The sequence below is a fragment of the Anolis sagrei genome, chromosome 2 (assembly GCF_037176765.1).
Source record: "Anolis sagrei isolate rAnoSag1 chromosome 2, rAnoSag1.mat, whole genome shotgun sequence".
Taxonomy (NCBI): Eukaryota; Metazoa; Chordata; class Lepidosauria; order Squamata; family Dactyloidae; genus Anolis; species Anolis sagrei.
In genome coordinates this window covers 71202794-71225598 of record NC_090022.1, presented here as the reverse complement: position 1 = coordinate 71225598, position 22805 = coordinate 71202794, and the positions used below count along the sequence as shown (strand labels likewise).

The window sequence follows — 22805 nt, the reverse complement described above, 5'->3', positions numbered from 1 at the left end:
TCACACACTTCCAAATTGTCCTTCACATTTCTTTCACTCTTGTGTTCAGGTTTCCTTGGGGTTCTTTGTAAAAAGTACTCAAAATAGTTTAAAATAACATTTAAAGGGTCAGCTGGCTAGGCAATACAGTTTATGGCTTTCCAACATGATGTTTAATCATTCTTTAACTGGAGGGGAATAGGCTTTTTGGAAGGGAAAGCATTTAAGAGAAATGTGGAAAGTTATCTAATTCTCATTTGAAGGGAAACACACTGTATTTGCCCTTTTTGTCCTCAAACCCACACTTTTCACAAATGTGTGCTGCAGGTCATGAAAGTGTGCAAGTGTATATCAATTCTTTTTCAGGATCATCTCACACAAGTGATCCTGCCAAGGAAAAATTGCACTCACATGAATACACATGTGAGTGCAATGTGCACACAGATATATTCATTCTAAAACTACATCCAAATGCTCTGACATAATGCATATGAAAGTACACTACAATCCTTGTACCTGTCATTTGACAAAATATGTCCTCTTTGGGCAGTTCCTAGTTTCTCTGTCATGACACTATTGTGTGCTTCCACCAGAATGTGACCCTATTGTTGTTCTGGAGGACCTAGTGAGTCCCAGGCATTCCTAGTTCTTCCAGTGTAACTCTATAATATGTATGCTTCAACCAGACATTCAAGAGGGTTTCCTATTGCCCATGATTTTCATTAACTGTGGAAAGTCTGGGAACATATGGCCCTGTGGATAATGGAGGTGTACTGTAAGGTTAAATTTGTGCAGGTGAAAAACATTTGCAGTTCAATTCTGAATGCAGAAAAAGCAGACTTCAAGATGGGAATATAAATGCCTAAGTGAAATCAAGAGAGGATCATCCATCTCCAAGGGCCTGGACAAAAAAAAAGCTGTGATCTTATGATCTCTTGTTGAGTTTTGTATGATCTTATGGTCCCTTGTTGAGTCTTTAACCATAGTTATGAAATCTCCAGCATTTTGCCTAAAGCAGCTTCCTGTGGACTCAGAGTTAAGTCTGTAATCTATGATGATTTCCATACATTCTTTTCTAGCACCAAAACTTCTAGTCCGTTTATTTTCTTCTGGTTTTGTTGTCTGTATTTTATATCTGCTAAAGTGTATTAGTGCTCCTGTTTCAACTACATTCAAACAAATTTGATTATTATTATTTTGTTCATTTATATCTTGCCCATTTCCAAGCAGTAACATGTCTCAAGGAACCTTACAACTCATTAAAACTGTGCACAGTTAAAGTTATACAAAACATCATTTCAAAGATACGAAAGTCATTTAACGTTAAATCCATAAAAGGCCAAAAAATGAGCAAACAGCACAGAATGCTATTAAAAGCCTATTACATTTAAAGTTTAAAAGGCTCTGACTTGGAGATCATAGAAGCCTAGCAGACTTATATAAGGAGATACTAGCTTTCAAATATCCTAGACACGAGCCATATAAGTAAAGCTATATAGGTCATTATTAGTACTTTGAACTGTGCTAGAAAGAGATTTTGCTCCCAGAACATGAGTGCCTGTGATTTTTCTGTATTAGGATTGAGTTTGTTCACCATCCTCTGGTCCATCACAGATGTTAGGTAATGGTTTAGCATGGAAATATCTTTCTTGGAATTAGACGGAAAGGAGAGCTAGGCATCTCCGGCATACTGGTTACACCTAACTCCAAAGCTCTGGATCATGATTCCCAGTATTTTCATATATATGGTATGTTAAACAGCATAGGGCACAAGGCACTTCATTACTCCTTTTAAAACAAGAGGAAGATTAAGGATTTTGTAGAACATAGTCTGAATATGTCTTGCAATATTACAAAATGTTAATGGAGGGATTTTGCAACATTTACAGGCAATATGAAACAGTTGTTCCACTTGAAGACTCTGTTATCACTGAAGTAACAGCAACTCTTCAGGAATGGTCTGTCCTCTGGAAGCAGTTATATGTGGTAAGTATACCAAAAACAAGTATATTACTTTTAAATAAGTGAATTAATTGTTAGACCTTGGGTGCATTTACAATATGGAATTAATGCAGTTTGACATCACTTTCACTGCCATGGCTCAATGATATAGAATCATGGGAGTTGTAGCTTGGGGAGACTAGCACTCTTTGACAGAGACGGCGAGCTATCATGTGAAACTACAAATCTCCTGATTCCATAGCATTGAGTCATGACAGTGAAAGTGGTTTCAATTCTTGTGTTACAGTGTACAAACAAGGAAAGGATGCAGTGAATGTAACAGCAACAACAAAAGAGTCTTTATGCTACTGAAGGCCAATAAAGCATCAGAATTACTGGAAAAACTAATCTAATATGATGAAATGCAATTGTAAATTGCAGGTCTGAGTTATTTCATCACAACAGGTCTGCTATTTTGGATCTTTTTTATTCATTCTGGAATAGTATTTTTTGGTTTTAAATACTGAATAATTTGTATCATGTTGAATTATAATTTATAGCAGCTTGTAGTACAGACAAACATTACCTCACATTGCATGTAAAATTATCATTTTATCTTTTTTATATAATAGCTTTTTCTTTGTTCTTACATTTATGTCTTATCTGGTCCCGTGCTGATATCAGAAATGGGAAAATGTCTGTGGAAGTGTTTCTTTGTATTCATACTTTTTTCTCTTGGGGATCAGATTGTAAATGACTGGAGTTATATTTTTAAATAAATTTGAGTATGATGCTTCTTGGTAGCATGCCTACCCACATTGTATTGTGATGCCATGATGCTTCATAGTGAAAACATATCTTGGGTAAACCTGAGTTGAATACTTGATTCTACAGACTATCTTAGCAGCTTAAAATGTGTATCTATGGCATGTATTAGGAATAGATGGTGTTCTAGTTAAGGGCTTGCAGTTCTGTGCTTTTCTATCATTATTTATTTAATATCTGTATTGTGATCATTCAACGTTTTTTCTTATTTGTCTGCTTTTGAATCATAATTCATGTTGCAAGTGGCATTACTATTTTGTACTATTAATCTTTACATACATTTTAATGTTTTTGTTACTATCACATTGTGTTACTATTTTATATACACGCTTAATACATTTACATGTTGTTTCACTTGTTTTAGATATTCTTATTGGGTATAGTCTCATTTGAGTTCTCTGTGTATTTAATATATTTTTCTCTGGGGAAAGTGTTGTGCGTGACAATGGTTATGTTTTTTAGCCCAAGGGAGTGTGATGGCTCTTGGCAGCAAGCCTGTTCACATTATGTTGTGATGTCATTATGTTTCATAATAAGACTAAATCTATGAAACATAGCCTTGGTCACCTTTGCAAACTAACTGTTCATCCTGAATGATGCAAAAGTGCAGCCAGGATAGTTTAGTGCATTTATTTCTCCCAGTCTTGCCTTCTGCTCATAAAATTGCCTAGACGCCTTTCTTTTGTCCTTACTTATATGTGAAGAATTAGGTATGCCTGAAATTCTGCAGATAATGGTACATGTGCAGATCTTCAGTAGTTATATTATAGAGCCCGTGTTCAAAATAATATTGACTGCTATGTGTTCTTGTTATGCTATAATATAGCTTTGGTTACTCTCATGGCTGTTGGTGGAACCATACCCGCTTAGATTATACAGAAGTGTTGCTTTTCTTTGAAACTAAAGCAATCTTTTTATGTAGTTAGTTTCTAAGAGTCCTGTGTTAGAAGCAATATATCATTCTCCTGTTTTAGTGTTGGTCTTGATGACAGCTGACATGACACAAGGGTGTGATCTGTGTAGTTTGATTCATGTACTATTTGTCACTAATTTCAAAATAGCTCTTCTGAAATTATTAGATTCTGCATATCCTGGAAGAAAGAGGGTTTGATAGGTAATTTAAAATTTTGCAATATAAGAAAAAATGTAGTATTTATGCTTTTTAAATAAAGTAATTGATTTTGAAGTAAATACTGGAAAATAACAGTAATAACAGTAGGTATTCAAGACAGGCTGGGGAGCAGGGCTACTAGTAAAGGCTTACCATCAAAACCCAGCTCTAGATGCTTCCAGAAATCTCCATATAGACCCAAAATGACCCCATTTATGTGAATTCACAAATAACCACTAAAAAGACTGCTGATTTTCTGCACATATCATTGCATCAATATTGATAAAGGTTATGTTGTGATGTGAACTTTTGAACAAGGCACAGATAATGGGATTCAGCTGAGAAAAAAATGAGTTAAGCATTATACATAGTACTAATGAGGCTTGATGTGTAGATAGTAATAAGTTAAAGAAGATACCTTGGAAACAGTGATGCAGTATTCTTGAAGGACAGTTGAATCAGAATTGCCCTATGGACTATCATGCCTACCACAGTGACAAAGACATAGCAGTAGAATAGCATACTGCCTAATGATGATGCGCTGCAAAGCACTTGTAGCTTTCTTTGGCATGATCCAGTTGTCTCCTTCTGGACTGATGATATTCATAACTAAATAGAATGAGCTCAGGAATTTGGACACATGCTTTATATAGTATTATATGCTGGGACTGCTGGTGGAAGAAGTGTAGGCAAGTCATTGTCATAATCAATAAAGATGTAGCAAAGATCACTGAGCACAAGTGTTTGGGCTGCAGTAGGAAAGTATCAAAACAAAAAGAACTTAAGTATGCACATGTGTTAAGCAGCCATCAAAGAGAAGCTAAGTGCAACTAAATGATACTTCATTCAATAACATCATTTTTTTAAAAAATACCAGTAATTTTTATTCAGAAAAACCTAGCACAAAATCTACAAGCAAGACATTAAAAAAACAAGGATACACACCAGAGCTTTACATTTTCTACCTAATGATTTTATTTCCCCAATTTTCCATGCCCATTAAAAGAACAGAAAAGTTATTTTTCTGTATAATAACACTCTTCTAATTTTTTAAAAAGTGCATATCTCTTTCATTTCATCTAGTTAGGTCAGTGTTGCATCCATCATAGTTTATCTTTTCATCATCTCTTGTTGTTCCTTCTTCCTCTACTTGCTCAATCATTTCTCCTCTATCCATCTGATTAAGGCCCATCTGATTGAGGTAGTTAGCACACTTTCTGACATTTTAGCAAAGCAGCTGGGAAGGGAGGGGGAAATCCTTGTCCCTGCTTCCCCTATTCCCCATGTTACAGACGGCCCATGGGGTAACAAACATTGTTTTATTATCCTTTGATAAAGTTTCATTTCCTCCATTTTTTACTATGTTGCTCGAAATTTTGGAAATAGTTTATCCTATTGGAATAGTTTATCCTATTTGGAAATACAATATCACAATCTATGACCAAGAACAATTTGTGTTTGAATTACACACCATAAGTACAACATTAAATTCAACCCAACTCCTCCATTGTCCTCTTATTAGAAGAAATAAGCCCTTTTTTATCAAAAGAGCCATCCAGATTCTTTTAGTTCAATATAAAGTCAGCTTTTACTCTCAGTACTTTACAGTTCATAAGAAAGACATAAACATTTATCTTATTTTGCACCTCAGGGACATAAACACATTTCTGAATAATCACACTAGTCAGTGCCTTATGGTGTTTAGGGGAAAATAAAATATGGGTTCATCATTATTGATCTCAGGGACACCTACATGTCATTATATCTGGACCATTGCAATGTCCTGCAGTTTGCTCTCCAAGATTTTTGTTACTAAATCATTGTTGTGCCATTTTTGAAAAATTCCATCTCACATGTCTATAAAGATCATTGCTGTGGTAGTGGCCAAACTCCACCAGCAAGATTATCTTTCCAACTAGCTAATTGCTGAGCACTCTGACCAACTGTTGCTTCAAGCCATTTCTAGTAGTTTAGGACTTTTGTATTGCTTCAGAATCTGTGTCAACTTGCACTTCCTGACTCCAGCAGTGACCACCTCAATCTGTTTTTGATATTTCTTGGAATCCATAAATTCAGACTACATGCTGTTTCATCTTAACAAAAGACTCAGCACCTTTGTCACACTAACCAGAAGCCTGACTCAAAAGAACTTGATAAATGCCCTTATGATATTATAGCTCATTGACTCATGTCATCAGCAGCATGATGCTTCTTTTTGCTTAGCTATATATGTTTTCATTGTAGTGTTGATTTCTAAGACATTTTCACATGAATTTGGACTCCTAGAAAAAGATGAACCATCTAACCACCGTGTTAATGGGTTCCTACAGAAGTGTCAAACATTGGTTGAGCTGATCACTTCCACACTTACCTGATTCTGGAGATAGTTTACTGGAATCCAGTTAAACTCAAACATATTTCTTGCTGTTTCCTACCATCAAAAGGCTCAGTACATTGTCATGCTGCCAGAAGCCTGTTTAAAAAAAATTATCAAAAACAGATTGAGGTGGTCACTCCAGAATCGGGACATTTGGTTTAGGAAAGAACCCAAACTGTACATTAGGGACCAACTTAACTACATTATTTAAAGTATGTTGAGCTTTTCTTCCATAGACATTGGAAGTCATGTGGTACTTGAACTAAGAAGTAGAGCATGATCTCAAAGTTGTTCCAATCAATTCAGCATTTTTGGCATTAAAATATGCCTTGATTCCTTCTATTTCGATTATTGTAACATGGGGATGCCTTTGGAAACTGTATGGAAACTTCAGCAGCGAATCTAATTTGGGAGGCTGCTTATAAGGAACTTCTAACTCCTTGTTAAAACAGCTTCACTGGCTGTTTCACTGGCAGATGTCAAAATGTTGCTTATGACTTTTAAAGTCCTAAATGGTTTATATCCAGATTGTCTGAAAGGCTGGACCTCCCTATATGAGCTGGCTTGAGTTTTAACATCTTCGTGGGCAGGGGGAGGGGGGCTTCACTATCACAACTATGGCTGTGGCTGCTTGCAGGCTGCAGAATCCACTCCCACAGGAGGTTTGTTAGCTCCTCTCTGCGCCTGTTGTGTCAGCACACAAAGATCTTTTTAAAAAATATATTTATTCAGGATTTTGGCTCTTATTTCAAGTAGCAGACAGGTCTTTCAATATGGTGTGCTTGTATCTTTGTATCAAGTTTACATGTGATTTCAAATGTTTTCACTTTGTGCTTTTAATACAATTGTTCCTTTATTTTTGTTTTTAAAAAGTCTTTGTTAATAAGACTTTTTGCTGCACTTTATTTATAGCTTGTTGGGTTTCATGCCAGGAGGAAGGTGGAATATTTGTTTAAACAAATACATCTTCAGATGAAACAATGTATACAGGGAGTCTTCTCCATATTGGCAGTGAGGTACCAAAACAAAACCATTTTATTTACACAGAAAGAGTAACTTTGTGTATTTAACCTGGCTTCAAGCATTGTCATGAAACACAGCATTTACCAAGAAAAATTCCTTTTTCTTTATATTCAAATTTCCATCTCTTCAGCTCCCCTCATTTCCATCTACTCCTCTCTCCCCAACTTGCTTTGTTCTGTCTCTCTCCTTCTATCTCGCTATCTATCTATCTTTATACATGTGCAGAGGAGCTTCAACCTTTCTAATTATTCAAAAGAAGTGATTGGCTGCCTTGACTTCAACCTCCCTTAGCAAATTAATCCTTTTGTTCTACCCCAAATTGTTTCAATCCCATATATCTCTGCCATTAATATTTATGGGAAATCCACTCATCCTGTACTGTGTGTTTGCTGGAGCTTTGCCAGTGGCGCATGGGGTTATGTGTCACTGTCATCAGGTTTGAATGTATACTTAAGTTTCCAGTTCTGTCACTCGTAGTAAACTTCATAACTATCTAGCCATCCCAGATTCTCCAGAAAAAATGGTTACAGTTTTGGGGCAAAGCACTATCAAGCAGATTTCTTATTATACCAGGCCCACTGATTTATTATATGCGTATTGCACAGTTTCCAGTAAAAATGGCTGTACTGAATTGAGCTGAGTGCATGAATCATTATAACAAAGCAAAGAGGTTCTTGACTTTTCCTTTCCCTTTCTGAGACAGAACAATTAGTTAATGGTTATAGACCTGAAAGAAGCCTGTTTCAAGATAGTAACCCAGTTTTAACATTAGTGTGTTTTGTGTTCTTTGTTGGGAAAATAGTTTTCTTAGCTTGTTTGTTCCTAATAGTGTTGTTTATGGGTCCAAATGCCCTAAAGGACCACATGCGATTTAGGGTGTTTCCAGACTTAACTTAAATCTTTGCCGAAGCACAGGTTTAAGTCTGCACACCTACCCCCGAAACCTGGGGTTTTCTGGGGAGGGGGGAGGTCTGCATGCCAGCATGATAACTACTGCACTGGCATGGGGTCACCCCCCCCCCCCCCCAAAATATCCCAAAGCCCTTAAAATAACTAAAAGCTTATCAGTCTGCCATTAGACTGCTGGAACATCAAAATTATGCAACAGAAGGCAGGGGGCCCAGGAGTAACTCCCCCCCCCCAACACACACACACATCCTGGCGCACCATTGGTACATCATTGGAGTGGCCTAATGGCCACCCAGTACATTTCTAGTTTTTTTAAGAGCTTTTGGGATGGGTGGGAAGGGGTGGGTGCCCTCCTTGCTTGTCCAGGCTTTTGGAAGCCCAAAGAAACAAGATAGGTGTGGGGACTGACCCCCAGGAGCACCCAGGAGTGAGTCCCCACAGGGCCCATACCCCATTAAATCCAGGATTTTCAGGAAGGCTCAGGTCTAATGGTGTATTTAATTAATTTGGGACAGAGCAGGGTTTTTCTGCTTTGCCCAAAATTAATCGTCTTTTACCTGAGGTGTCGTTTGGACTCCTCCATTAAAAGTCTGACAGGGCCTGCATTTTGGGCTTTGTTTGGAAGGGCCCTTAATTTTGGAAGCTAAGCTGGCTCAGCCCTGGTTAGTACTTGGATGGGAGAAAGTCAGTGAATATTATAATAATGTAGTGTAGGCTGTAGTTCATGAGGAGGAACTGACATTATTTCCTGAGAGTACCTTGCTTAAGAAAACCCTCTGAAATTCATTGGGATGCAATAGATTGACAACTAACTTGAAGGTGCATGTGCGCGCACACACTGCTTTGTTTCTTCAGTGGCTATATCTCGGTGTGCATGAAAGCTGTTTGAACTTCCAAATAGGCCAGACTTCAGGTTCCTAACCTGTATGTCTGGTTGCATTTCTGAGAATTGCCAATCCTTCGGTCTTCTTTATACCATTCTTCTTTATACCAGTCATGGACCATTAAAACACAAGATATCCACCATAATATAAAAGCTAAATAATTTCTGAATACTTTCTATCAATAGTGCACTGTAATGAGCACTTTGATGTTCATCATTATTTTCTCTGTCTTAAATTTTCATTAGGAACAAGGTAATTCTTTGACCTTCTGACATGCTTCTCCTGAACATGGTTTCAAACTTCTATTTAGTTCAGTACCTAGCCCAAATCTTCTTCATGCCAGATCCTAATTGTCTTTCACTCACCATTAGTTTAACGGAGCTTTGTTTGTTCATTTATTTATTCTCTCAGTGGTGGCAAGCTGTTTGCTGATTGAACTGCTCAGGAGTTTATTGCTGATTTATCTCCATTTTCCACTTTATAAAAACATATTTGAGTAAAATATTCAAAAATATTATTTATCTGTGTTGTGTTTCATTATTTATCTTCAGAACTCGGCCATAGGTCAATATGTATCTTTATATGAAATAAATGTATATTGCATGTAAATCTGCATACTAAAACAGTTTTTAAAATTCACTGTAAAGTTCTAGTAGTCATTTTTCTGATGGCATAACTGTTGTCTTCAAAAAACGACTTCCAACATATTTGCACTAACCTAAGGATCTGTAAAAATTGCTCTGATCATACTAATTAACTATTTTTATATATTTTACGACACATTACAAATAAATTCAAACATTGTGTATAGGCAGAAAGCCTTTGTTAAGAAACAGTACATGCTTCTGTAACCTGTTAGAGCAGTGGTTCTCAACCTGTGGGTCCCCAGGTGTTTTGGCCTATAACTCTTAGAAATCCCAACCAGTTTACCAGCTGTTAGGATTTCTGGGAGTTGAAGGCCAAAACATCTGGGGACCCACAGATTGAGAACCACTGTGTTAGAGAGAGTGATGGTTCTTTATTACAATGGTAATTACTTATCAATGTCCTTTGTAGACTTCTATAAAAGGTGAGTTCAAAAAGCAGAAACAAATAGAACTTCAGTAAAGTTATTCCAGAAGTAATTTCAAATTAGATTATTTTGATCAGTAAGTTGCTTTATGTTGAAATGCATAGACACACACACTTTGTGTATACTGTTTAATGAATTTGTGATGAAGTAGGTTAAAAAGGGAGACTCACTTTATAAAGGTCAGAACTTGAGTGTCATTAGAAGATGTTAAAAAACTGGTTATAGAGATGATCAAACAATTTAATGAATAAATGACTAAGAGAACTGTATTTGCCAAAAAGCAAATTGTATGCTCCATGTTACCAGATACTCTGCAATCTTCATGACTGCATGTGTGTCCTCTCCCTTTCATTACTGAAAGGGCATGCTTTCCCTCCTTAAACTGACAACTACAAAGCAAGTTGAGGAATCAAATACTCATCACCTTATTTTATCAACATTTGTATGTCTTAGGTATCAATGTGTGAAATGTTTTTTTTCTTCTGATTCTGTCGCCTTCCGTGTCCAGCAAAATCATTCCAGCATATCACCCATGATATGTACCCATCCAGAATATTGACATTTCCCTCTCCCATAAATTGTCTTTGTGTACATACAGTCCTGTAATATAATATGGCTATTTACAATAAAAAGTGACATAATATTTATACAGAAAGAGAGACTGGGTCCAAATTGACAAACTAGTTCAACACTAGCAATAACATCAGCTATCATAGATTCATTCATTTCTTATATTTTAATCTATTGCATCCCATTATCTGTCAATAATGCTTCTCACCATTTTAACATGGTGCAAACACAAATGACAAGATTTGGAAAATGGTAGAAGATCATACCAATTCATACAGACACTCTCCTGCTAAACTGGAAGTCACTGTTCTCAAAGAAAAAAACTTTTTTTTAAGGCTCTTGTATGAAATTTTTGAATCAGAAATAATATAAACATAGCAGGACCTAGTTGGATTTCAGTAATGTAGCTTCCTATGACACTCTGCTTATTTTGTAAAATTTTGACAAACTGTTTTTTTTTGGGGGGGGGGTTGCTTTTCATTGAGGTTTGGCCCCATTTTATTCCTCTAAAACCAAAACCTTTATTATGTATTCTTTTCCTGTTCTTCTCCCTACCTCCCATAACACAGAGGTTCAATAGAGGATGATATTGCATCAATTCAGTGAAGTATAATATAGTCCTGGAAAGATTGTGTTATTTTTAATACTTTACTTTTATGGTGGTATAAGATTTCTTGGATGTGGATCCAGAGATTGCATGTGCTAGTACTATCAAGTTTGAAAATGCCTGATACAATATTCAAGAGGATTCCTTACTCTTCAGGACTAGTGTTTGGGAGCTGTAGTGTGGAGAAGACTGGGCAAGACCAGGAAAGTCCTATGATGTGACAGGAATTCCCTTAGCCTGACTCTTGATTCAACCCTTTTGACTGACATATAAAGTTACTCCTCCCAAAAGGAACGATTCTGATGTAAAATTATTCACACATGAACTTAAAGCTTTGTTAAAAAAAATCAACTTTAAATCATACAACTAAATATTCCTTTTTCTCTCTTTCTTTTCTCAACCACAAAACTTTCACAGAAACATAAGATAGATCTCTTCTATAAACTTCGCCATGTCATGAATGAACTGATCGATCTTCGCAGACAGCTGCTTTCTGGGCATTTGACTCAGGACCAAGTACGAGAGGTCAAGAGACACCTCACTGTGCGATTGGATTGGGGCAATGAGTAAGTAGAGCTTTAATTTTGCTTTAGTGAATTGAGAGTAGTAGTCATGCAGCAGAACTTGAAAGCAATGATAATGTGGTTGCTAGCAGCTGATTACAGATTTCATTATCTCTGGAGGTTTTTCTTTCCCGCCATCCCTCCATATTTGCAGATTTAACTTTTGCAGATTTGATTATTTGCGGATTTAATTAATATGGTCTGTTTAGAAATCTCTAGGTCCTCCAGTGCAACTCTGTGGTCAATTTCTGCTGGAGTCTAATGCATTTCAGAGAAATGTTAATGCATTTCAAACTGACCTCCTAAAGCTTTGTGTATACGTTGAATTATTTGTATTGAGTCTGTATTTCCTAATCCTCCCTTTCCCATAATCCCCTTCTACCTGAACATGCTCCCTACAACATCAGGGACCTTGCTGGATGGAATGGACAGTGGCATGGCATTTTCTCTTGAAGACTGAGTAGAAACTGAAAGTACTTCAGTAATAAAAATCTTTAAAATATATCCTTTAGTCAAGCAGCGGAAAACATATGGCCTGCATGTGGGGACTGGGAATCCTAGCAGCTCTATCAAGCATAGGAATGGTGAGGAATACTTGGGTCATGTTCTAATAACATCTGGAAAGCCATATGGTTCCCAGCTGAGCTTTAGGCTCATTATAGCTAGTGCTCAAAGTATTCACCACTCTTGTTACTTTTATCCCCAAAGTGTGTTGCAAACATGTTGCATCAGGCTGCTAAATGATCATTTTGAGTCTTCCTTATATGAGTCACTGTATTTATCATCCAGTAGCAGGTCTTGTTGAATCTCTCCCCATAAAAACAGAAAGGAGCTGAGTTAACAAAATGAATTTCAACACTGAAAAATATAAGGCACTACACTTTGGCAATAAAAATGAAGTGCACAGGTATAGGATGGGTGGCCACTGGCTTGAAAACAGTACACAAGAAAGTGATCTAAGATTCTTTGAAGACCACGAGCTGAACAGGAACCAAAAGTGTGATGTGGCTGCATCAAGAGGAGTATATTGTTGAGATCGAAGGCGGTCATAGTCTAACTCTATTCTGATTTGGTCAGACCTCACCTGGAATACTGTGTTCACAGTCCCGGGCACCTCAATTCAAGGAGGATATTGACAAGCTGTAATGTGCCCAGAGAAGGGCGATCAAAATGATCAAAAGTTTGGAAACCAAGCCCTATGAGGAATGGGTATGTTTAGCTTGGAGAAAAGAAGGCAGAGAGGGGACATGATGGCCATGTTTAGATATTTGAAAGGATGTCACACTGAGGAGGGAGCAAGCTTGTTTTCTGCTGCTATAGAATCCTAGTCCCAGAGCAATGGATTACAGGAAAAGAGATTCCACCTAAACATTAGGAAGAATTGTCCTGATGTTAAGAGATGTTTGAAAGTGGAATATTCTGCCTTGAAGCATGGTAGTGGCACCTTCTTTGGTGGCTGTTAAACAGAGGCTGGATAGCCATGTGTTAAGAATGTTTTGATTATGTTTTCTACAATGCAGGGGTTTAGACTGGTTGGCCATTGTGGTCTCTTCCATCTCTATGATTCTATGACTCTGATGGCTATAATCTGATGGCTACAACAGTCAATGATATCTTCTTTATTGAGAATTGGAATTATGCTAACAATGTTCGTTTTCTGGATCATTAGTTTATTTTCCTCATTTGCTGACAAGGATTTGTTTGAATGTGATGGATCCTGTTTCTATAGCTTGAAATATCTCTATTGTAAGCCCCTCCTATTCCTGGTGATGTTTTTTTTCCTCCCAAGTGTTTTGAAAAAATTTTCCAATTCAATTTTGAATTGTGAGTCTATTGTTAAAACGTTCTTTCTTGACGAAATCTGCTATCTTTTCTCTATAGTCATACAACATATTATTTCTATTATCTATTTATTTTGTCCTGATCATGTATTGTGTTCTCTCTTGGTCATATGACATTCCTGCTTTGGCTTAAAATTGTCTTCTGATCTTTCCCAGTGGCTGGTTCAGTGCCTTCTAGCCTGGAAGTCTCATCTTCCATCAGTTTAAGTTAGTTATATTAATTTTATTAATTTCTGATATGCATGCGAGGTTTGAGGCTAAAATACGTGAATGAATGCTACCTGTCACATTAGCCTATCCTCATATTAAGATTTTCAAAGGGAAACCCTTCTCTAAGTATCTTTTGTGGTAGTAATATATTCAGTATTTACATGATAGCACTTTTTCTGTGACAGGTCTCTAACTTAGCAGTTTTCTTCACATATCATATGACGGTCCTTGTTCACTTCCTTTTCAGTGTCAAATTACGACATTCCATTTTGCCTAAGCATTTATTTATTTTAAACAATCAGTATTTTCACTGAATGAATATCTTCTGTGCCTCTTTTGTTATGCTACTGTTCTTGCATTTGCATTTTTACAGTGTTTTGTGCTTTGACATGGAATTCCTTTGGGATGAAGGGCAAATAAAAGTTCAATAGAATCTTATGCAATTCATAACACCCATGGCTGTGTAAATTGCATTGGCATATGTATATTAATCTAGTGCCTTGTCTGTTGTTGGAGCTGGAAAAAAGTGGGTCAGTCTGATAAAAGTAAATTCTATTTCACATGGTGTAATTGTAAAAGATGATGCAGTGTGATGAAAACAAAACGTAAACAACCCATTTCCGAGTATCATAAAGACTGCTTTGCAGATGGTTTTGCTTAATTATTCTCCTTAACATGTTAAGTTTAACTTACTCTTCTTTGATTAATCATTTTAGTGTTTTGAAGAAATGAATTATGATTTAATATAGAGAAAACTCCTTTTTAAAACTGGATCCATCACAAATAGATGAAGCAGATAGCTTCCCAACAGACAATGGGAGGCACTCATCTCTCTTCCTGCATTGACTCTCTTACACTGTACCTTTTCTGATATTTAAACAAAAGTCACAGCATAATTTGTCAGCATGTACTGAGTAACATCACAATATAAATATAAAACCGCATCGAACAAATAATTATATACAAGGAATATTTTATACCACTAAGTTACACCACTAATGAAATAAGGAGAAACAGCACTTGACAAACAGCATAGCTCATGGATTTGGTATACTGTATGTATACATGTGTATAAATGCCAACCTAAATACAATAAAAGCAAGCAAGCGGTGGAATAAATTCAGGTATGAGTCTGTAACATCTTGCCTGTTATACTGTATTTCCTTAAATCTAAGATACAATTCATTTCTAAAAAATGGGGTGTGAATTGCAGGTGATATGTATGTTAGTGGTACTGAAATAAGTTGGCATCTTACAATCAATTGTGTCTTAAAATCAAGAAATGTGGTAATTTAATGTCACTGGGTATACACACGTATATAACTATAGTGTATTTATTTTGATGTATAGTTACTTGTAGTATGCTGTCTGACATGGGTTTTGTGGTCAGACATCCTTCTCCTTAATTCTGATAGTTTAAAAAAGGTGACAGAGAAGAATCCTATGGTTCACTGCTTCACTGGAACGCCAAAAGAGAGATTCAGCTTTTCAGCTCTATGATCTCTGATTTGCATACATTGTCATATTGGACAGGGAGGCATTCATTTGTTCTATCAATTTGCTGGATCAGGAGAAAATGAAGTGTGGCCTGTGGGCTTTCAAGGAGCATAATGTGACCCCTTCATGTCTTCATGTCTCTCCAACATTTCATTTTTTTCACTGAAATACATCTATAATATGAGAATGTAAGGGCAATTTCACTATATTCCCCAATGTTTTTCTTCTTTGTGATCTCTGTGCCTCACACAAAGGGTTTTTCATGCCTCCACAGAGACCCCATGGGAATATCCTAGAGCCAAGTAGCTTGGCAGGAACCTTGTCCCCTACAGAGTACTGTGCATGTGCCAGGCTGCCAAGCTACCAAAACCCTAGCTTCTCTCCATCCACTAAAGAAACCACTTCTGCCTGTGCGCTCTAGAGTAGAGCAGCTTCATTTCTCTCTCTAATTCTCTCCTCTTGGCCCTCCTGCTTCTTTAATTTTGTTTTTCATTTGTTCTACAACTAAAGATATATAATTTAAAATTTCACTTTACTTCATATTTATTCTTCTTTCTTCTCTCATGACCTCCCCTTCTTTTTTAAACATTGGTTCTTTTGTGGGCAAAAACTCTTTATCAAATGCACATGCGGATTATGTGAGAAACCTGTCATTCAGTGCCCCATTTCACACAGGCACTAAAGAATCCGGCTTCTCACCTCAGGTTACATCTTTGAGAGAACTCCCTCCAATACTTGAAGAAGGCAGCAGTGAGTAGGTTGCTTTTTATCATCCCTGTGATCATTGCTAAGCTGTGGGAAAAATTGAAACCACCCTCAATATTGACAGCTTCAGGTCTGCCTCTGCAATTTTCAGTACCAAAACCTGCCATGTAGCAACTGATTATTTTGCCTTTACCAAAGATTACCCCACAGCCTACCGCAGTATTTGTAGCCAAAGTCTTCGTGTTGGTGGTGTCGACCACCCATTGCCCCAGTAAGAAGTTGGACAAGGTTGCTGGGGATCTGACATTGACTGCCTCCACATCCCATTCTGGTTCACAATCAGGTCATAAGTAACCTATTTTGGTGGATTCAGTGTGAGCTACCATGATATTGTTTGACCCTATATTAGTTCTGATTGTGCCCAACATCCAGCCATAATGGGACAAAGTTCGGGAATAACACATGCTTTTTTCTCCACACTATCTGATGCAACAAACTGTTGTTTCTATATCTAGCCAGTCATTGAACTCATTGCTACCATCTCATAGATGGGAGAGATCCCTATTTTATCAAGAAAGATTGTATTTCTTGTCACAAGGCTAGTCTTCATATCAAAGCTTTTCAGGCTCTCGGATATTCCCATGGGGTCTCAATGGAGGCATGAAAAACCTTTTGTATGAGGCACAGAGAATTTGTTGAGAGAGAATAGTTCCAGTGACATCAGGTAATATTACCATTGTTTGTTATATCAACAAAAAGAATGTAGTAATTCAGTTATATTAAATCTTATCATTCAGATTTGGACATGTGGTAAGACAAAAAGAATTCATCCCATGGCCATCCACCTTGCAATCATAGACAAGGTTTTGGCAGACACAGTCAGGCCCTCATTCCCCAGCATGAGTGGTCTCTGCCTTGACAAGTGTTTTGATACTTATGGTAATCCTAGTTTTGATCTATTTGCAGTGACAATTGACAAGAGGTACAGCTGCTTCTGCTCCAGGGCAGGAATCAGAAGAGGGCTGCCTTTGGGATGCATTGTTGTTTAAGTGGTCATTTGCCTGATGTACCTGTTATTGCCACTACTAGGGAAAGTCATAGCAAAACTAGACAGAAACAGATGGATGTGCTATTAGTATCACTATATTGCTAAACTGACAAAAGAAGAAGAAGAAAACCCTGGACTTTGACCCTAAGCTAGCCCCACCAGTAAGAAATCACGTTGTTAACTGTAAGTGTTGTTTTTTGAGAGGCCACCTGTGCATTCAAACAACCCGTCCCTCCTACTTGTGACAGCATACCTAGTGGTGACTGCACCTGCCACCATTGTTTCAGTTGTATGAATACAAGATATGGATGACAGAACCTGAATATAGAGAAGGGAGGGCAGAGCCAAAAGTTCAGCTTTCTAAATGGTTTGCAATTGTGTTAAATATTGTATTCATAAACAAAGATTCATATTTGTGATTGCAAAAATGACCACATGAAGAACAACAGTTTGGGTAAATAGTGAGAAGGGTGATATACAATTACTACAAATAAATTCATGTCTGCAGCCACTTTGCAAAGATACTAAGTCTGCAGGTATTTCTGAAGATGGCAAGAGTCTGTACAGAGGTACTGTGACTATGAACCTTACAGTCTAGCTCTTTAAAAATTAACTTGATCAATTTTAATGTCAACAATCAGATTTTGTCTTGTATTACAATTTCCTATGCTTCAGTGTAGCAGTAGGGTTCAAGAACTTTAATAAGTTTGTCACATTCCACCTTAGTTCAATCCTTGAAGCGTCTCCTGTTGATGTGACTCTGGTCCTTCCTTGAGAACCTCAAAAGAAAAAAAGATTGAATAGACTTTACTGGAAGCCTGATTTTGGCCCTCGTGTGTTGATTCCTTTGCTCTCCTATGAAAACAGGTAGCTGTTTGAACAAGCAGTTACTACGAAGGATTAACATAGCATTAGTGAATGAGAATCCTTTGAGCTGAAAATCCATGGTGTTAGGGGATTTTAACTAAATTTAGCATATCAGATAAGGTTGAAAGGTAACTGGACAGAGTGCTTTTTGGTTATTATGGTGGGTGCTATCAAATGCTTTCTTCTTTAATAAGTAAACATTTGCATCCTGCCATCCATTCCGTACTTATATATGAATTTGAAAACAATATGATTTTTGTGACTATGCTGCCATCATTGCCATTATGCACTCAGTTGTCAGAAATAGATGGCATGTTGTTTGAGGGTCAGAATTTCATCACATTCCCATCAATAGCCAATGATCAAAGCAAGACAAAAAGTCCCTCCTTGTAGGGGGAAAATACTGCACGCCCTTACTAAAACAGCTTTATCTTTTCCTTGTCCTTCCTGTGTATATATAAATGTGAATTGCTGTGCTTATGTACATAATATTTGAAACCCTGTTGAACAAGGCCAGATTCATAGGCCTTATAAAAAATTTTTTTGCATCCCCAAAGCATGAAAACATATGTTTGATCAAAAAGAAAAAAGTTCAGCCAAAACCTAAGTGGTTCTTCAGCTTTCTGCTGCTTGATTTTTGTAGTATGGATGAGTTGGAGGTTGGTGTAGTGGATTTTGGGGTTGAAAAATTGGCCCTGATCCTCTGAAAGCTCATTCACCCCTGTTATAAAACAAATGTGGGAAATAATAACCCTTGTCATGTTGATCTGTACTCCCCACACTGTGAACTATGGAGGTCACACTTCAGCAACATCTGTCTTGGACATCATAGTTATGTCTATATCTCTCTGGGTCCCACTGCCAACAAATGCTTGGCAACATTGTCCAGTCAGATCCACTATCCACTGTTATATCAGTAAGATGAGGGCAAGTTTTCCAGAATGAAGTTATGTCTGTCTGAGATTACCCATGGAGAGGAGAGTGATGGCAGAAACGGGGACCAAAGAATGTGCCCACAAAGATTTGTAAACCTCATGGAGCTTCTGAAGACTATTATAGTTAGCCGGACTGAAGGGAGGGGAGAAGGATGAAGACATTGTCTCCACCCACTGCCGTGTGCCTAATAAAGGACACTCAGCCAATACAACATTTTTAAAGTATATTCTTATGAAAATTTAATCGCTGGAATTAAGGAACAAAAGGACTTCAAAACAGTGATTATCAGATGCTTTGGTGAATCATTTGCCTTTATGAGAATTTTTGAGGAGAGTCTGAAGTGTGTGTGTGTTTTAGACTGAGCACAGAAAGTATTTCAAGTTATGTAGAAAAGGGGGAGAGAACAAAACCTTCTGAATGGACAAAGATATAGAGTTTGAGATGAGAAAAAAATAGAATTGGAAATCCGGTTTATTTTCTTTATATTTTTTTACAATTAACGTGAGTCATACAAAAAGAAGGAAAAGATGGAAACAATAATAGGAGAAACAAAAACTGCTCAGGTCACAGTGTAATAGAGGAGTTGATTCAGAGGCAGAAAGGTTCATACTTTAAGTGCCAAAAATCTGCTAGATGGAAGAACAAAAAATGCATCCGCTCAAGGAGGCCACGGATATGACCTGGGAAATGATTTAGAAGGAAATGTATTTGCTCTGATAGATGAAAGCATTGTAGATAGAGATTTGAAGAGCAAAATATATGCTTTGTCTGTGGGACATGAAATTGAGGATTGCCCACAAGCTGGGGAAGAAGGAAAGGTAATCTCTAAGAGTATTGCAACAGCAGATAAAGTGATGACAGATGTGGCAAATGGGGAAAAGTAGTGAAGTCTACTGGATTTTAGAAACAAGATGAAACTGTTCATAAGAAGCCTAGAAGGTAGAAGGGAGAGAATGAAGACCGAAAGGACAAGAACTTTGTTTGTCATAAAGAGACCTCTAACTCTCAGAATATGGATGTGGTTTTGAATGATTCCCAAAGTGTGCATCCATGGGGCTTGGGTTGAATCCCAAAAGTGAGATTTGGGGAGCGGGGAGAAACTTTGATTAATTTGGTTTATGATATTTACATGGATTAGGTAAGAAGGATGCTTTCTCAATTTAAAGGAACCATCTTTTAAAATGAAATGTGTGAATTGGCAGCTATTTAGAGAAAAATATGGAGAATATGAGTAAATATGGATAAATATGACTATGGGAATGGGATGCACAGAAAGTCACAGCGTAGATTCTGTTCTTACTGCAAACAGAAATGTTGAAAAGATGAATGTTTGTTAAATAAGAAAAATAAGAGAATGAATAAAATAAGTATTTTATTGGAAAATAAATAATAGTTACTAAATATGGAAGGTTATTTTGTATATTATATTTACTTATAATTTTTAAAGAATTTATAGAAATGTTTTCTTGATATTCTGTAGGACATGCATTTAGCATTAAAAGAAAGAATTATTAATGACTATAACTTATGGAAAAGGTGGTAGGCAATTTATTTGTATTAGAGAGTGGCAAGAGCTTAAAACAGTACAGATTTCTAATCATTGTGGAGAAAACTGGAAGTCACTTCTATACTTCTTTGGCCCTCTTACCTTCTCTTAATGTATATTATTATTTTTGCTTATATCCTGCTTTTTATCTCTAAAAAAAGACACAAAGCGGCTAACAATAAAACCAAGTACAATACAATTAAAACGTAAACATATACAAACATTAAAAAGGGATTAAACATGAATAGTATTAAGAAGAAACAGTTAAAACAATTAAAATATATTCACACCTAAAACCATATCACCCCCTGGCTTCATCTAAAAAGTCTCCTTCTTTAAAAGCCTGCCTAAATAAAAATCTTGCTGCTGGAAGGACAAGAGTGAGAAATTCATCCTGACTCCCCTGGGAAGAAGAGAGTTCCAGAGTCAAAGACCAGCCACAGAAAAGGTTCTTGAGAGAGGGGTGGGACCAAGAAAAGGGCCTCTTCTGAGGATCTCAGGGCCCAGGCAGGTTCGTACAAGGAAATGAGGTCAGTCAAATAGCCTGGATCTGAGCTGTCTAGGGCTTTAAGGTCAGAACCAGCACTTTGAATTGTGCCCGGAAACAAAGTAGCAAACAGTGGAACTGCTGCAACAGCGGGTTTGTCTGCTCCCTGTAGCCAGCCCCAGTTAGCAACTTGGCTGTAGCTCTTTGGACCAACTTAAGTTTCTGAAGACTCTTCAGAGGCAGCCCCACATAGAGCACGTTACATTAATCCAGATGAGTTACTGTAACTAAGACATGTACCACCGTGGCCAAATCTGGCTTCTCAAGGAAGGTTGGTGCACAAGTTTTAATTTTGCAAAGGCCTTTCTGGCTACCGCAGATACCTGGGCCTCTAGATTCAACGCTGAGTCCAGGACGATCCCCAAACTGTGGACCTATCTCTTCAATGGGAGTTCATATATGTAGCAACACACTCCAAAACTCCAGATGACCTCTCCCAACAGTTTCATGTATATGTTAAATAGTATGGGGGACAAAATGAAATCTTGAGAAAACCCAGAGGTCAATGGCCAGGGGTTCAAACAAGAACCCTCCACACTGCTCTTCTTTCTTTCCTATTTCCTCTTTTTTGTGTGCTTAGGAATTTTTTCCTTTCACTTTTGTGGTTTTTGTGTTGTGTTTTATATATTTGAAAAAATAATAAAATATTAAATTGTAGGTTTGGTGTGGCCAGCTGTCTCCATCGAGGCTGTAGACATTGATGTTCTACAGTCAATGCCTTCTAACATATCTGGTTTACTCTCTTCATTTCACTTTACTTTTTTTTTTACTCTTCTGTGATTTCTCCACTTTGGACATACTATTTCCTGAAGATCTCTGAGCGTATTTAGAGTATAGATCATACTCTCGGTACTACATTGATTAATCATTTATGCCATACAAACAGAAACAAGAAAGAACAGGGAAAAGCATTTCATTGCTGTGCTTCAAATTATCCAAGCAGCAGAGACATATTCTGTGGTAGATGTCCGGTGTAGAAGGAATCTGTAATCCAGTTTTATCTTCTCAAGTCTGAATATAATTCTGTTAAGTTTTAAATGTGAATCTGAACCTATTTAGAGAACTTACTGGGAAAAATATTTCTATACTTCAGCATATCTGTGCTATTTAAACATTTTACTTTGTTTAGTTCCAGCAAGCATCGTAACACTACTAAATTATGAACCATTCATTTATAATATATGTATTTTATTAAAATGGCTTTGGGAGCTTAAATCAATAAAGTTTTAGTGCACAAATTATTCCCAGAAGCAAAGCAGTTATGCAGATTACAGTTTGGACAAAACAAGATACATTGTATTGATGACAATCACTTTTTTTCTTTATAGACATTTGGGCTTGGATCTTGTTCCACGGAAGGATTTTGAGGTGATTGATTCAGATCAGATCAGTGTCTCCGATCTATATAAAATGGTAAGTTGTCTTACAGAACAAGAAAGATGATTTCAGCAGATGGATAGCTTTTTTAAAAAAAAATGTAACGAATCTCTCTTTGTATTGTCGAAGGTTTTCATGGTCGGAATCACTGAGTTGTTGTAGGTTTTTTCAGGTTATATGGCCATGTTCTAGAGGCATTTCTCCTGACTTTTTGCCTGCATCTATGGCAAGCATCCTCAGAGGATGCTTGCCATAGATGCAGGCAAAACGTCAGGAGAAATGCCTCTAGAACATGGCCCTATAGCCCGAAAAAACCTACAACAACCTAGTACAATTCTACTTTCATAAAGATATATAAAAATGGCTTGCA

The 22805-nt window shown here is 37.1% G+C and overlaps 1 protein-coding gene across 8 annotated transcripts in view; it reads left to right on the top strand.

Moving 5' to 3' along the window:
* DOCK3 (dedicator of cytokinesis 3) overlaps positions 1-22805 on the top strand; it is a 217072-nt gene that overhangs the window by 61910 nt on the left and 132357 nt on the right. For all 8 annotated transcript variants that reach the window (XM_060765806.2, XM_060765801.2, XM_060765804.2 and 5 more), the window contains exons 5-7: positions 1869-1965; positions 11716-11864; positions 22387-22471. In XM_060765806.2, the coding sequence (XP_060621789.2) occupies positions 1869-1965; positions 11716-11864; positions 22387-22471 (331 nt within the window). The remainder of the gene's footprint in view (positions 1-1868; positions 1966-11715; positions 11865-22386; positions 22472-22805) is intronic.